Here is an 11,444-nt window from a genome sequence, read left to right on the forward strand (position 1 = left end):
GGTCAGCTCTGACATCAACACTCTTTTAGATTTCCAAAGCATCTAGTCTAGGGTATTTGGTATTTTGGTATTTTATTAGGATCCCCATTAGCTGTTGCGAAAGCAGCAGCTACTCTTCCTGGGGTCTACACAGAACATGAAACATGACATAATACAGAACATTAATAGACAAGAACAGCTCAAGGACAGAACTACATCAACTACAAAAGCCAATTTTGAGTGGCAAATATTAAGTGCAAGGAAAATAATTAGCATGTGATTATCCTAAATGTTCAGATGTCTTTTGCGGACACCCCCTCCCTCTCCTCCGCGCACACACACACACACACACACACACACACACACACACACACACACACACACATACACACACAGAGCCTAGATTCAAGAGATTATAATGAGACTACTGTTTAATTTTCTACATCTTTTGATATCCCCATATGTTCTGCTCCATTTCATTTTTCATGCATTAGACTAATACAAAATACAATCCTCAAACAGCACCACTTGAGCACGGCCCCTGAGTATCGAAACAGCGTGTGAGGCACGCCAGCTCAGGGCCGTGCTCTGTCTACACAACAGACAGGGGAGGGAGGAGGCTGGCGGAGACTGAGTTGTCTGGGACCTGTCTGCAGGGCCGTTGTTTCAGATCCATGTCCTTGTTGATCTGATTGGCAGGATGGAGCTTGCTGGAGAGGCCTCGTGGCACACTGGCGAAGCAGGGCTGGCGGAAAGCACTGGGTGGGTACCTCTGGTACGCTGACCTGTACACACTCAGCGCAGGGAGGGGGGACTGCTGCTGGTCCAGACGGACCTGTCTAGACTCCACCAGGCCAAAGTTAGTTGGAGGTGCTGGAAGGGAGAAGGAAGGGAGGGAGAGAGCGAGAGAGAGAGGGCTCAGCTGTTACAGTGCTGCAGTAATTAATTATATCTGTGACAGATTTGGAACAATCAAAGGCCATTTATTCTGCCTGAACTTTAGTTGTGGAACACTGCATCTTTGTTCTTCCCGGTTTTTCTTTACTTGAGACTAGTTTGTAATTACAGCTAACATTTTTCTGTGCCACAGTCAAGTAAATACAAGCTTTTCATAATTCAAACATACTGTGTGATGATTTTGTACCCATATAAAAGTGGTTTTGTCAAACCAAGGTGCTGTGTTCCCTATTGGTTTTGCACTCAAAACTCTTGGTGGAACCAATGCTTTAGAAAAGGTTTATTCTAATGTTGACTTCCTCTCTTACCCAAGCTTGGGTGGTCAGACTTCTCTGGTGTCCACGCCAGCCTGTCTGGATGCCAGGAGCGCAAGGCAGGCAGGGTGGAGGTGCCCTGGCGCCCATACATCTCATCATAGAGGGTGACCAGGTAATGGGAGGGCAGCGTGCCGTGGTGGGAGAGAAGCAGCTTGGCGGGAAGGCCCTGGAACACACCACAACCCACTATTCTACTGGCCATCCATTGCTTTAAAAAACAATGGCAGAGGGCACACTGCTTCTTTGATTGATTAGCTCATTACCTCTGCGTATACGGATAATCTTTGTTTGGATTTTGTTCTAACAGACTTTTAGGCCTAACTTGACTAGCATTTCGCTAATGCTATCATGATCCTGCTGTGTAAGACTGACCTCAGCTTTCCGCAGCACCTGTCGTCTGAGGATGACGTCTGGCCGGTGGTCCCTCTGTGTCTGGTAGTCTGCACGGTTGGTGCTGTTGGCTGTCTTACACTCTCGAGTGAACTGTCTCGACAGAGAGGGTAAATAGACAGGAAGAGGAGGAGGAGGAGGAGGGGGAAAGAGGAGGAGAGGAGGGATTGCTCAGCCACTTAAGCATGAGCTCAGCAAAGCTCACACTTCACCATCGATCCATGCTGTTGTATAGTATTTCTAAAGACATCCCTCTAGTCAGATCCTGAAGCAGCAGCCTGCGGCCCTGCCTGGCGTCAATGCAATTAGACTGCCTCTTGAGTCTCTCACACTGGGAGTCTGTGCTGATGTAGCTTAACTGAAGCCCTCTAATTATTTTTGTATAGATTTGCAAACCGACTGAGAAGCAGCAGAACCATTGGAAACCAGCCATTGAACTAGTTTGTTGAAGATCTTTGGCTACAGAAAGCAGGAGGTATAGCACATTCTCACACTCAGTGCAGGTTTTTCTTGTGAGAATCTCATTTGAATCGAAAGGAAAGACTGCTGTACCCACACTTTGCTGTAATTAAAACTCTTGATAATGACTCTTGATGACTCTTGCCAAATGTTGCATTATTTGATGAATTAGCAACATTCATCACAGGCAATGCATAATAGCAATGGCAATTAATTGAAATTACATGAAAATCCCAGAATAAACTTTTATTAAAAACCCTACCTGAAGCTTCTCTTCCACCCAGTTGCCAATTAGAACTTTGTTTGCATACTTCTGCTCTATTCTCCAGCCAGGTTGGGTCCATTTATCATAACTATTTTCCTGATTGCTCATACTGTACGTGGTACTGTACATGGTGTCACATACAGCTGATTAAGAAATGGTTTGGTCCTAATATCAGAGCATAGTTAGATCAAACAGAACAGATGATGGTGCATTCCACCTGCTCTCATTGTGACATAGTAAGAGGAAGCTCGGTTGCTATGGATACAGCAAACATTCTGTGACTGACAGACAGAATAGTGGAGCAGTAGTGGAGGGAAATGGGAGGCAAAGGACCTGCATTATAATAACACTTGCATGCAATACTTTAGAATGGTGCTGTATTTCTGAATGTCAGAGAATTCTGCAGCAGTTAGCCTATAGCTCATACATGCTATACACGTCTTCATTTAAATCATAATGAATATCATTGGATTGCATCTTTCTGTAGAAATGAAAATGAATGCCTTAATTGATTTAAAGAAGAGTAAAACATGTACTAAGCTGTGTTTATTAGCTTTGCCTGTAAACAGAACAAAGTCACTGGCCAGGAACATGAAAAATCTAATCTCGAAATATTCCCTATATAATTTCAATCCAAACAGATGCACATCAAACATTAACATCCATTTGATCAGTTTATTGTTTCTCAAAGTGTTTTTACATAGCTTACAATACTATCTACAGCCTGTGTTGCAGATAGGAAGGTTAGCCAGCATTCTTTGAAAAATTCCATGAGTCTATGGAAGCCGTCTGGAACGTGATGCCAGGTGACCTCCAGTCCCAGGTCCAGGATTCCATCATCCCTCAGCACGTCGTACTCACAGGTCAGGATAAAGGCCGGTGGGGTCAGACGGATAACAGCGTCATCTTCCAGGAGCGGGGACACCTCCGGATCCAGACAGTCTTTGATTATGTGGTACACCTCTCCGTTGTAGTCTAAGTCTGAGTGTACATGCTGGCAGTGGCCCCGCACCCTGCACTCAGGAGGGAGGTGTTCTGGGAGAGCCTCTCCTTGAAGGCCAGCCTCATCTCAGCAGGGATGTGGTTCCCCTCCAGCACATCCTGGCACACTGACGTGTCCCCGTTGAGATACTGCAGGAAGTAGAATGCCATCCGGCCACGGAACAATATGGGCACAGCATGATTCTACTGGTATGAAGGCAGGTTGAAATCTGCCATCTGCAAAGCTGGATAGATGAGGACCTGGGCACAGGGAGACAGCAGATGTCCATCCTTTCTATTGGCCAGACTTTGGCACAGTGCGGCTGCCAGGTTTGCCCCAGCACTATCACCCCTCTGCCTGGGTCCACCCCGAACTCTGCCTCTGCCACAGACAGGAAGTGACACGTTGTAGCCTCACAGTCATCCAGCTGAGTGGGGTACCGATATTCAGCGGCAAGCCGGTATCTAAAGAGGGTAGAGAAAGAAGAAACATGTGACAACTTTACAGCCCTTTTCACTGTATTGATCTGCTTTGGAAGCACATTTTGAGTCAGTGAGTCATAAAATAAAAGTTACCCAACAGAAACCACCGTGGTTTCAGACTCCTTGGCAATGTGCCTGCAGACCTCATCTGCAGTATCTGATCACAAGAAACAGAACATTAGTGTTAGACTAGAGTAAACAGAGAATGAAACGTTTCTTTTTTTATATGAGCAGGCCGCTATTGTAAGATAGACATTATGTTTGTCTTATCTTATTACCCAAATTGCCCATCACCCATCCTCCTCCATGGAAGTATACCAGGCCCCTCCTCAGGCCCAGTGAGACAGCTGTGGGCTCATACACTCTGACTGGCACCTCAGAGAAGGTGAGGTCCGTCACACGTAGTCCAGGGGGAACTGGTCATATAATGACCAGAAACCGTCTTCTGAACCACCTGATGACATAGACCCAGCCGATCCAGGATACGGCCCTGACAGGACAGGACTGTGAAAACTCTGCTTGAGTGTCCTTACCCAAACAATGAAACCCCTGAATGACTTTGACTTTTTGTCATTTATTCAGACCTGTTCTCTTGTCTACACCATTGAAGTTTTATCAGTGTTAGAGTACATAGAAAGGACAAGCATATTTTAAAAGAGCTGAGTTCTCTTTTTAATAGTATTCAAGTACGAGCAGGTTTCTCTTTTCACCAAGGAATACGTTAAATAAATTATTTCTTCAGAGACTTGAACGTGATTTGACAGCAGAAAACATCAAATAATAAGCACTAACAATTCCATAGATAGATACTCACCACAATTGCTATGCCAACAAACAAGCCATGAACTACATGCAGTTTCCCTCGATTTGCAACCCCTTGAGGAATGTCTGAATTCATCAGCTCAGAATACAGTAGACCAATTACCAGAAGGAGGAAGGCTGCAATCAAGGCAGCAAAGCCAATTATTAAAAATGCAGTGTTGATGTACATGGTGCTTCTAGTGTGATCCCAGGTAGGCTACAGTAGAAATAGCTTAGTCATTAGGTATGAATGTTTTATCCAGCTGCTTGGGTTTTCTTTGCCCCTCCTACATCGTTGTGTACACCCTGCTCTGACCTTGTTCTATCTAAATGACTTTCAGTGCCAGTAACAACGGGACATTTATTATTTTATTCTATGAATTTTATGGACTCAAGCAATTAGATACATTTAACACATATTTCACAGTTAGCTATTTTTATGAATATACAGTATCTTTTTTAGTTTTATAAACACAGAATAGTAATTCATTCATTTTAAATGTTATTTTTCACAGAGGACACTGTTATCTGAACTTTCACTGTTCATCTGTAGATGGCAGTGATGGCTTGAGCAACAGGAGCTGTTTTCTAGGACTAGCCAACCTTTTAGCCGTCACAGAGTCACAGCCTTTTTCTGAGAAGCTAAACCCAACACAAAGCTGCCATTGTGAAGCTGCTTTTTAAACCCATCACAGTTTCTGGAAAAAGCCCTCCGTTCAGCAGCTATACCCAGTAAAAGTCACAAGGCCTAGGCCAAAAATCACAGACTGGAATCTTGTCTGCAGCCTATGAATTCACTGGATTTGTTTAGGAGGTATTTATGCAGGTCCCTATTTGTCACCTTGACAAGTTTCTGGGACTGACCCATTTCTGTATTGTCACAGAGAGAGATGTGTTTCAAGTGAAAGATCACTACATCAGGGCGTCTTCACAGTCCCCCATCTTCTTTTGTGCAGTAAAATTAACTTTTATCACATGAAGTAGTATGTAATTTTGTATGGCACAATTATATGACATAAAAGCTCATAGGAGTTTTACTTACTCTAACCTAACGTTAGGCACAACTCCGATATAAAGTGTTTTTTCTCAAAGTTGCATGGATGTCATGTGTGCTATTATATCAGTACACTTGTAACAACCTAAGCATTATGAAACTTCTATTCGATCAAATAAGCCACAGAGTTTCTAAACCCAGAGAAGCAACATTGCGAACATTGAACATGTTACTACTCCAACTTTCTTGAAAGTGACAAACTAACACGTTTTTTAAAAGTCAAAAACGACTTTATATCGAAGGAGTGCCTTTAATTTGATTGCCTGCACCTGCGTAGTTTGACGCGAGACGACCATTAGACCCGATGATGTGTTTCTGCGCATGAGCATAGCTAGCCAACATCGCCATGACATCGCCTACAAGTGTGATAGGGGATATCTATTGGAGAAGCAGTTTTAGCCTATCTTCATACTGTACTCTCTTTGGTTTTACTATGTGATGTAAAATGTGGCCAATCTGGCTGATGGGAAAAAGGGAAGCATTTAGCATGCTCATGGGTACGGAAGTCCAGAGAGGACATATGTATAAAAACATTATCCCTGGTTATGTCGAGATCACAACTTATTTATCTCATGATCACGACATAACAAAAGTTGTTTTGTCGAGATCACAAGATAAACTCTATAAATAGGAGTGGACACATTGATGATAGATTGACAGTATGGCTGAGGCGGCAGAGCCCACGATGTATTCATCTCCCAGTGTCTGCTGGAATGCAGACTGAACACGTTCTTTATTTTGTGATATCCAATTGGTAGTTACAGTCCTCTCCCATCGCTGCAACTCCCGTACGGACTCGGGAGGGGCAAAGGTCGAGAGCCATGTGTGTCCTCCGAAACACGACCCTGCGCCGCACTGCTTCTTGACACACTGCTCTCTTAACCCGGAAGTCAGCCGCACTAATGTGTCGGAGGAAACACCATACAACTGGCGACCGAAGTCAGCATGCATGCGCCTGGCCCGCCACAAGGAGTCGCTAGAGCGTGATGGGACAAGGACATCCCGGCCGGCCAAACCCTCCCCTAACTCGGACGACGCTGGGCCAATTGTGCACCGCCTCATGGGTCTCCCGGTCACGGCCTGCTGCGATACAGCCCGGGTCTGTAGTGACGCCTCAAGCACTGCGATGCAGTGCCTTAAACCGCTGCGTGAACCAGGTTTTCATCTAGGATTTTGCCTGTGCTTAGCTCCATTCCGTTTCTTTTTTATCCTGAAAAACTCCCAAGTTCTTAACAATTACAAGCATACCTATAACATGATCCAGCCACCACTATGCATGGAAATATGGAGAGTGATACTCAGTAATGTGGTTTATTGGATTTGCCCCAAATATAACGCTTTGTATTCAGGACAAAAAGTGAATTGCTATGACACATTTTTTGCAGTATTACCTTAGTGCCTTGTTGCAAACAGGATGCAAGTTTTGGAATATTTGTATTCTGTACAGGCTTCCTTCTTTTCACTCTGTCAATTAGGTTAGTATTGTGGAGTAACTACAGTGAGGGAAAAAAGTATTTGATGCCCTGCTGATTTTGTACGTTTGCCCACTGACAAAGAAATGATCAGTCTATAATTTTAATGGTAGGTTTATTTGAACAGTGAGAGACAGAATAACAACAACAACATCCAGAAAAACGCATGTCAACAATTGTATCAATTGATTTGCATTTTAATGAGGGAAATAAGTATTTGACCCCCTCTCAATCAGAAAGATGTCTGGCTCCCAGGTGTCTTTTATACAGGTAACGAGCTGAGATTAGGAGCACACTCTTAAAGGGAGTGCTCCTAATCTCAGTTTGTTACCTGTATAAAAGACACCTGTCCACAGAAGCAATCAATCAATCAGATTCCAAACTCTCCACCATGGCCAAGACCAAAGAGCTCTCCAAGGATGTCAGGGACAAGATTGTAGACCTACTCAAGGCTGGATTGGGCTACAAGACCATCGCCAAGCATCTTGGTGAGAAGGTGACAACACTTGGTGCGATTATTCGCAAATGGAAGAAACACAAAAGAACTGTCAATCTCGGCCTGGGGCTCCATGCAAGATCTCACCTTGTGGAGTTGCAATGATCATGAGAACGATGAGGAATCAGCCCAGAACTACAAAGGAGGATCTTGTCAATGATCTCAAGGCAGCTGGGACCATAGTCACCAAGAAAACAATTGGTAACACACTACGCCGTGAAGGACTGAAATCCTGCAGCGCCCGCAAGGTCCCCCTGCTCAAGAAAGCACATATACAGGGCCGTCTGAAGTTTGCCAATGAACATCTGAATGATTCAGAGGAGAACTGGGTGAAAGTGTTGTGGTCAGATGAGACCAAAATGGAGTTCTTTGGCATCAACTCAACTCGCTGTGTTTGGAGGAGGAGGAATGCTGCCTTTAACCCCAAGAACACCATCCCCACCGTCAAACATGGAGGTGGAAACATTATGCTTTGGGGGGGGGGGTTCTGCTAAGGGTACAGGACAACTTCACTGCATCAAAGGGACGATGGACGGGGCCATTTACCGTCAAATCTTGGGTGAGAACCTCCTTCCCTCAGCCAGGGCATTGAAAAATGGGTCGTGGATGGTTATTCCAGCATGACAATGACCCAAAACACACGGCCAAGGCAACAAAGGAGTGGCTCAAGAAGAAGCACATTAAGGTCCTGGAGTGGCCTAGCCAGTCTCCAGACCTTAATCCCATAGAAAATCTGTGGAGGGAGCTGAAGGTTCGAGTTGCCAAACGTCAGCCTCGAAACCTTAATGACTTGGAGAAGATCTGCAAAGAAGAGTGGGACAAAATCCCTCCTGAGATGTGTGCAAACCTGGTGGCCAATTACAAGAAACGTCTGACCTCTGTGATTGCCAACAAGGGTTTTGCCACCAAGTACTAAGTCATGTTTTGCAGAGGGGTCAAATACTTATTTCCCTCATTAAAATGCAAATCAATTGATACAATTGTTGATGCGTACAAACGTACAAAATCAGCAGGGGATCAAATATTTTTTTCCCTCACTGTACAATGTTGTTGATGAATCCTCAGCTTTCTCCTATCACAGCCATTAAACTCTGTAACTGTTTTAAAGTCACCTCATGGTGAAATCCCTGAGCGGTTTCCTTCCTCTCTGGCAACTGAGTTAGGAAGGATGCCTGTATCTTTGTAGTGACTGGGTGTATTGATACACCTTCCAAAGTGTAATTCATAAATTCACCATGCTAAAAAGGATATTCAAAGTATGCTACCAATAGGTGCCCTTCTTTGCAAGGCATTGTAAATCCTCCCTGCTCTTTGTGGTTAAATATGTGTTTGAAATTCACTGCTCGACTGATGGACCTTACTGATAATTGTATGTGTGGGGTACAGAGATGAGTCATTCAAAAATCATGTTAAAAACTGTTATTGCACACAGAGTTAGTCCATGCAACTTATTATGTGACTTGTTAAGCACATTTTTACTCCTGAACTTATTTAGTCTTGCCATAACAAAGGGGTTGAATAAATGGAAATAAATGTTAAATCCTTGTTTATCAGACTTGTCTCAATGATTTTTATTGTATGTCACCTTGTCAGATTTTTTTGGGCCAACAGCTAATTACATAGTCTATAACCTAAGATGAATGATGCTCAGGCCTTGTCCAAGCGTATGTCCCACTGACATCATATGTAAGAGAAGAGTGTCCAGTTTGCATATTAAGTGCCACACAAAACACATTTGAAGGACTTCTTGTTTCCACTCTTGGCCACTCACAGACATCACATGTAGAGTACCAGTCAAAGGTTTGGACACACCTACTCATTCAAGGGTTTTACTTTATTTTTACTATTTTCTACATTGTAGAATAATAGTAAAGACATCGAAACTATGAAATTACACATATGGAATCATGTAGTAACCAAAATATATTTTATATTTCAGATTCTTCAAATAGCCACCCTTTGCCTTGATGACAGCTTTGCACACTCTTGGCATTCTCTCAACCAGCTTCATGAGGTAGTCACCTGGAATGCATTTCAATTAACAGGTGTGCCTTCGTAAAAGTTAATTTGTGGAATTTATTTCCTTCTTAATGCGTTTGAGCCAATCAGTTGTCTTGTGACAAGGTAGGGGGGTTATACAGAAGATACAGTGGGGGAAAAAGTATTTAGTCAGCCACCAATTGTGCAAGTTCTCCCACTTAAAAAGATGAGAGAGGCCTGTAATTTTCATCATAGGTACACGTCAACTATGACAGACAAAATGAGAAAAACGTGGCTGGGTCTTTCAGAATGACAATGATCCCAAACACACCGCCCGGGCAACGAAGGAGTGGCTTCGTAAGAAGCATTTCAAGGTCCTGGAGTGGCCTAGCCAGTCTCCAGATCTCAACAACATAGAAAATCTTTGGAGGGAGTTGAAAGTCCGTGTTGCCCAGCGACAGCCCCAAAACATCACTGCTCTAGAGGAGATCTGCATGGAGGAATGGGCCAAAATACCAGCAACAGTGTGTGAAAACCTTGTGATGACTTACAGAAAACATTTGACCTGTGTCATTGCCAACAAAGGGTATATAACAAAGTATTGAGAAACTTTTGTTATTGACCAAATACTTATTTTCCACCATAATTTGCAAATAAATTCATTAAAAATCCTACAATGTGATTTTCTGGATTTTTTTTCTTCTCAATTTGTCTGTCATGGTTGACGTGTACCTATGATGAAAATTACAGGCCTCTCTCATCTTTTTAAGTGGGAGAACTTGCACAATTGGTGGCTGACTAAATACTTTTTTCCCCCACTGTAGCCCTATTTGGTAAAATACCAAGTCCATATTATGGCAAGAACAGCTCAAATAAGCAAAGAGAAACAACAGTCCATCCTTACTTTAAGACATGGTCAGTCAATCTGGAACATTTCCAGAACTTTGAAAGTTTCTTCAAGTGCAGTCTCAAAAACCATCAAGCGCTATGATGAAACTGGCGCTCATGAGGACCACCACAGGAAAGGAAGACCCAGAGTTACCTCTGCTGCAGAGGATACATTTATTAGAGTTAACTGCACCTCGGATTGCAGCCCAAATAAGTGCTTCACAGAGTTCAAGTAACAGACACATCTCAACATCAACTGTTCAGAGGAGACTGTGTGAATCAGGCCTTCATGGTCGAATTGCTGCAAAGAAACCACTACTAAAGGACACAAATAATAAGAAGAGACTTGCTTGGGCCAAGAAATATGAGCAATGGACATTAGACCAGTAGAAATCTGTTCTTTGGTCTGATGAGTCCAAATTTGAGATTCTTGGTTCCAACCGCCTTGTCTTTGCCTACCACTTTGAAGATGCAAAATAAATTTTTATGTGAAACAAACAAGAAATAAGACAAAAAAACAGAAAACTTGAGTGTGCATAACTATTCATCCCCACTATTCACCCCAACCCTGATCTGTACTTCTCCACAACTTTATCCTTGAGCTGTTCGGAGAGCTCCTTGGTCTTCATGGTGCCGATTGCTTGGTGGTGCCCCTTGCTTAGTGGTGGTGCAAAATCTGGGGCCTTTCAGAACAGGTGTATATATACTGAGATCATGTGACAGATCATGTGACATTTAGATTGCACACAGGTGGACTTTATTTAACTAATTATGTGACTTCTGAAGGTAATTGGTTGCACCATATCTTATTTAGGGGCTTCATAGCAAAGGGGGTGAATACATATGCATGCACCACATTTCCGTTATTTATTTTTTAGAATTGTTTGAAACAAGTTCTTTTTTTCATTTCACTTCACCAATT

General features: G+C 43.2%; 1 protein-coding gene and 1 pseudogene across 1 annotated transcript; both read right to left on the minus strand.

Moving 5' to 3' along the window:
• Positions 1 to 126: 126 nt before the first annotated feature.
• Positions 127 to 2,594, minus strand: cfap107 (cilia and flagella associated protein 107). Its single transcript, XM_041889255.1, has 4 exons — positions 2,365 to 2,594; positions 1,626 to 1,736; positions 1,245 to 1,419; positions 127 to 852 (listed from the first exon to the last, which is right to left on the minus strand). Exons 1-4 carry the CDS (start codon positions 2,494 to 2,496, stop codon positions 572 to 574), a joined length of 699 nt encoding a protein of 232 aa, XP_041745189.1. The 5' UTR covers positions 2,497 to 2,594; the 3' UTR covers positions 127 to 571.
• Positions 2,595 to 2,915: 321 nt separating this feature from the next.
• On the minus strand, positions 2,916 to 4,822 carry LOC121575963 (annotated as a pseudogene).
• Between the last annotated feature and the right edge of the window lie 6,622 nt (positions 4,823 to 11,444).

The sequence above is a fragment of the Coregonus clupeaformis genome, chromosome 10 (assembly GCF_020615455.1).
Source record: "Coregonus clupeaformis isolate EN_2021a chromosome 10, ASM2061545v1, whole genome shotgun sequence".
NCBI classification, from domain to species: domain Eukaryota; kingdom Metazoa; phylum Chordata; class Actinopteri; order Salmoniformes; family Salmonidae; genus Coregonus; species Coregonus clupeaformis.

Bases quoted from the DNA above. Each gene is read 5' to 3' on its own strand.
- cfap107 (XM_041889255.1), bottom strand. From the start codon at position 2,496: ATGTACAGTACCACGTACAGTATGAGCAATCAGGAAAATAGTTATGAT. The intron at 1,737-2,364 runs GTAGGGTTTTTA...CTGTCGAGACAG, and splicing joins GGGTGGAAGAGAAGCTTCAG to TTCACTCGAGAGTGTAAGAC. The intron at 1,420-1,625 runs GTCAGTCTTACA...GGTGTGTTCCAG, and splicing joins AGGTGCTGCGGAAAGCTGAG to GGCCTTCCCGCCAAGCTGCT.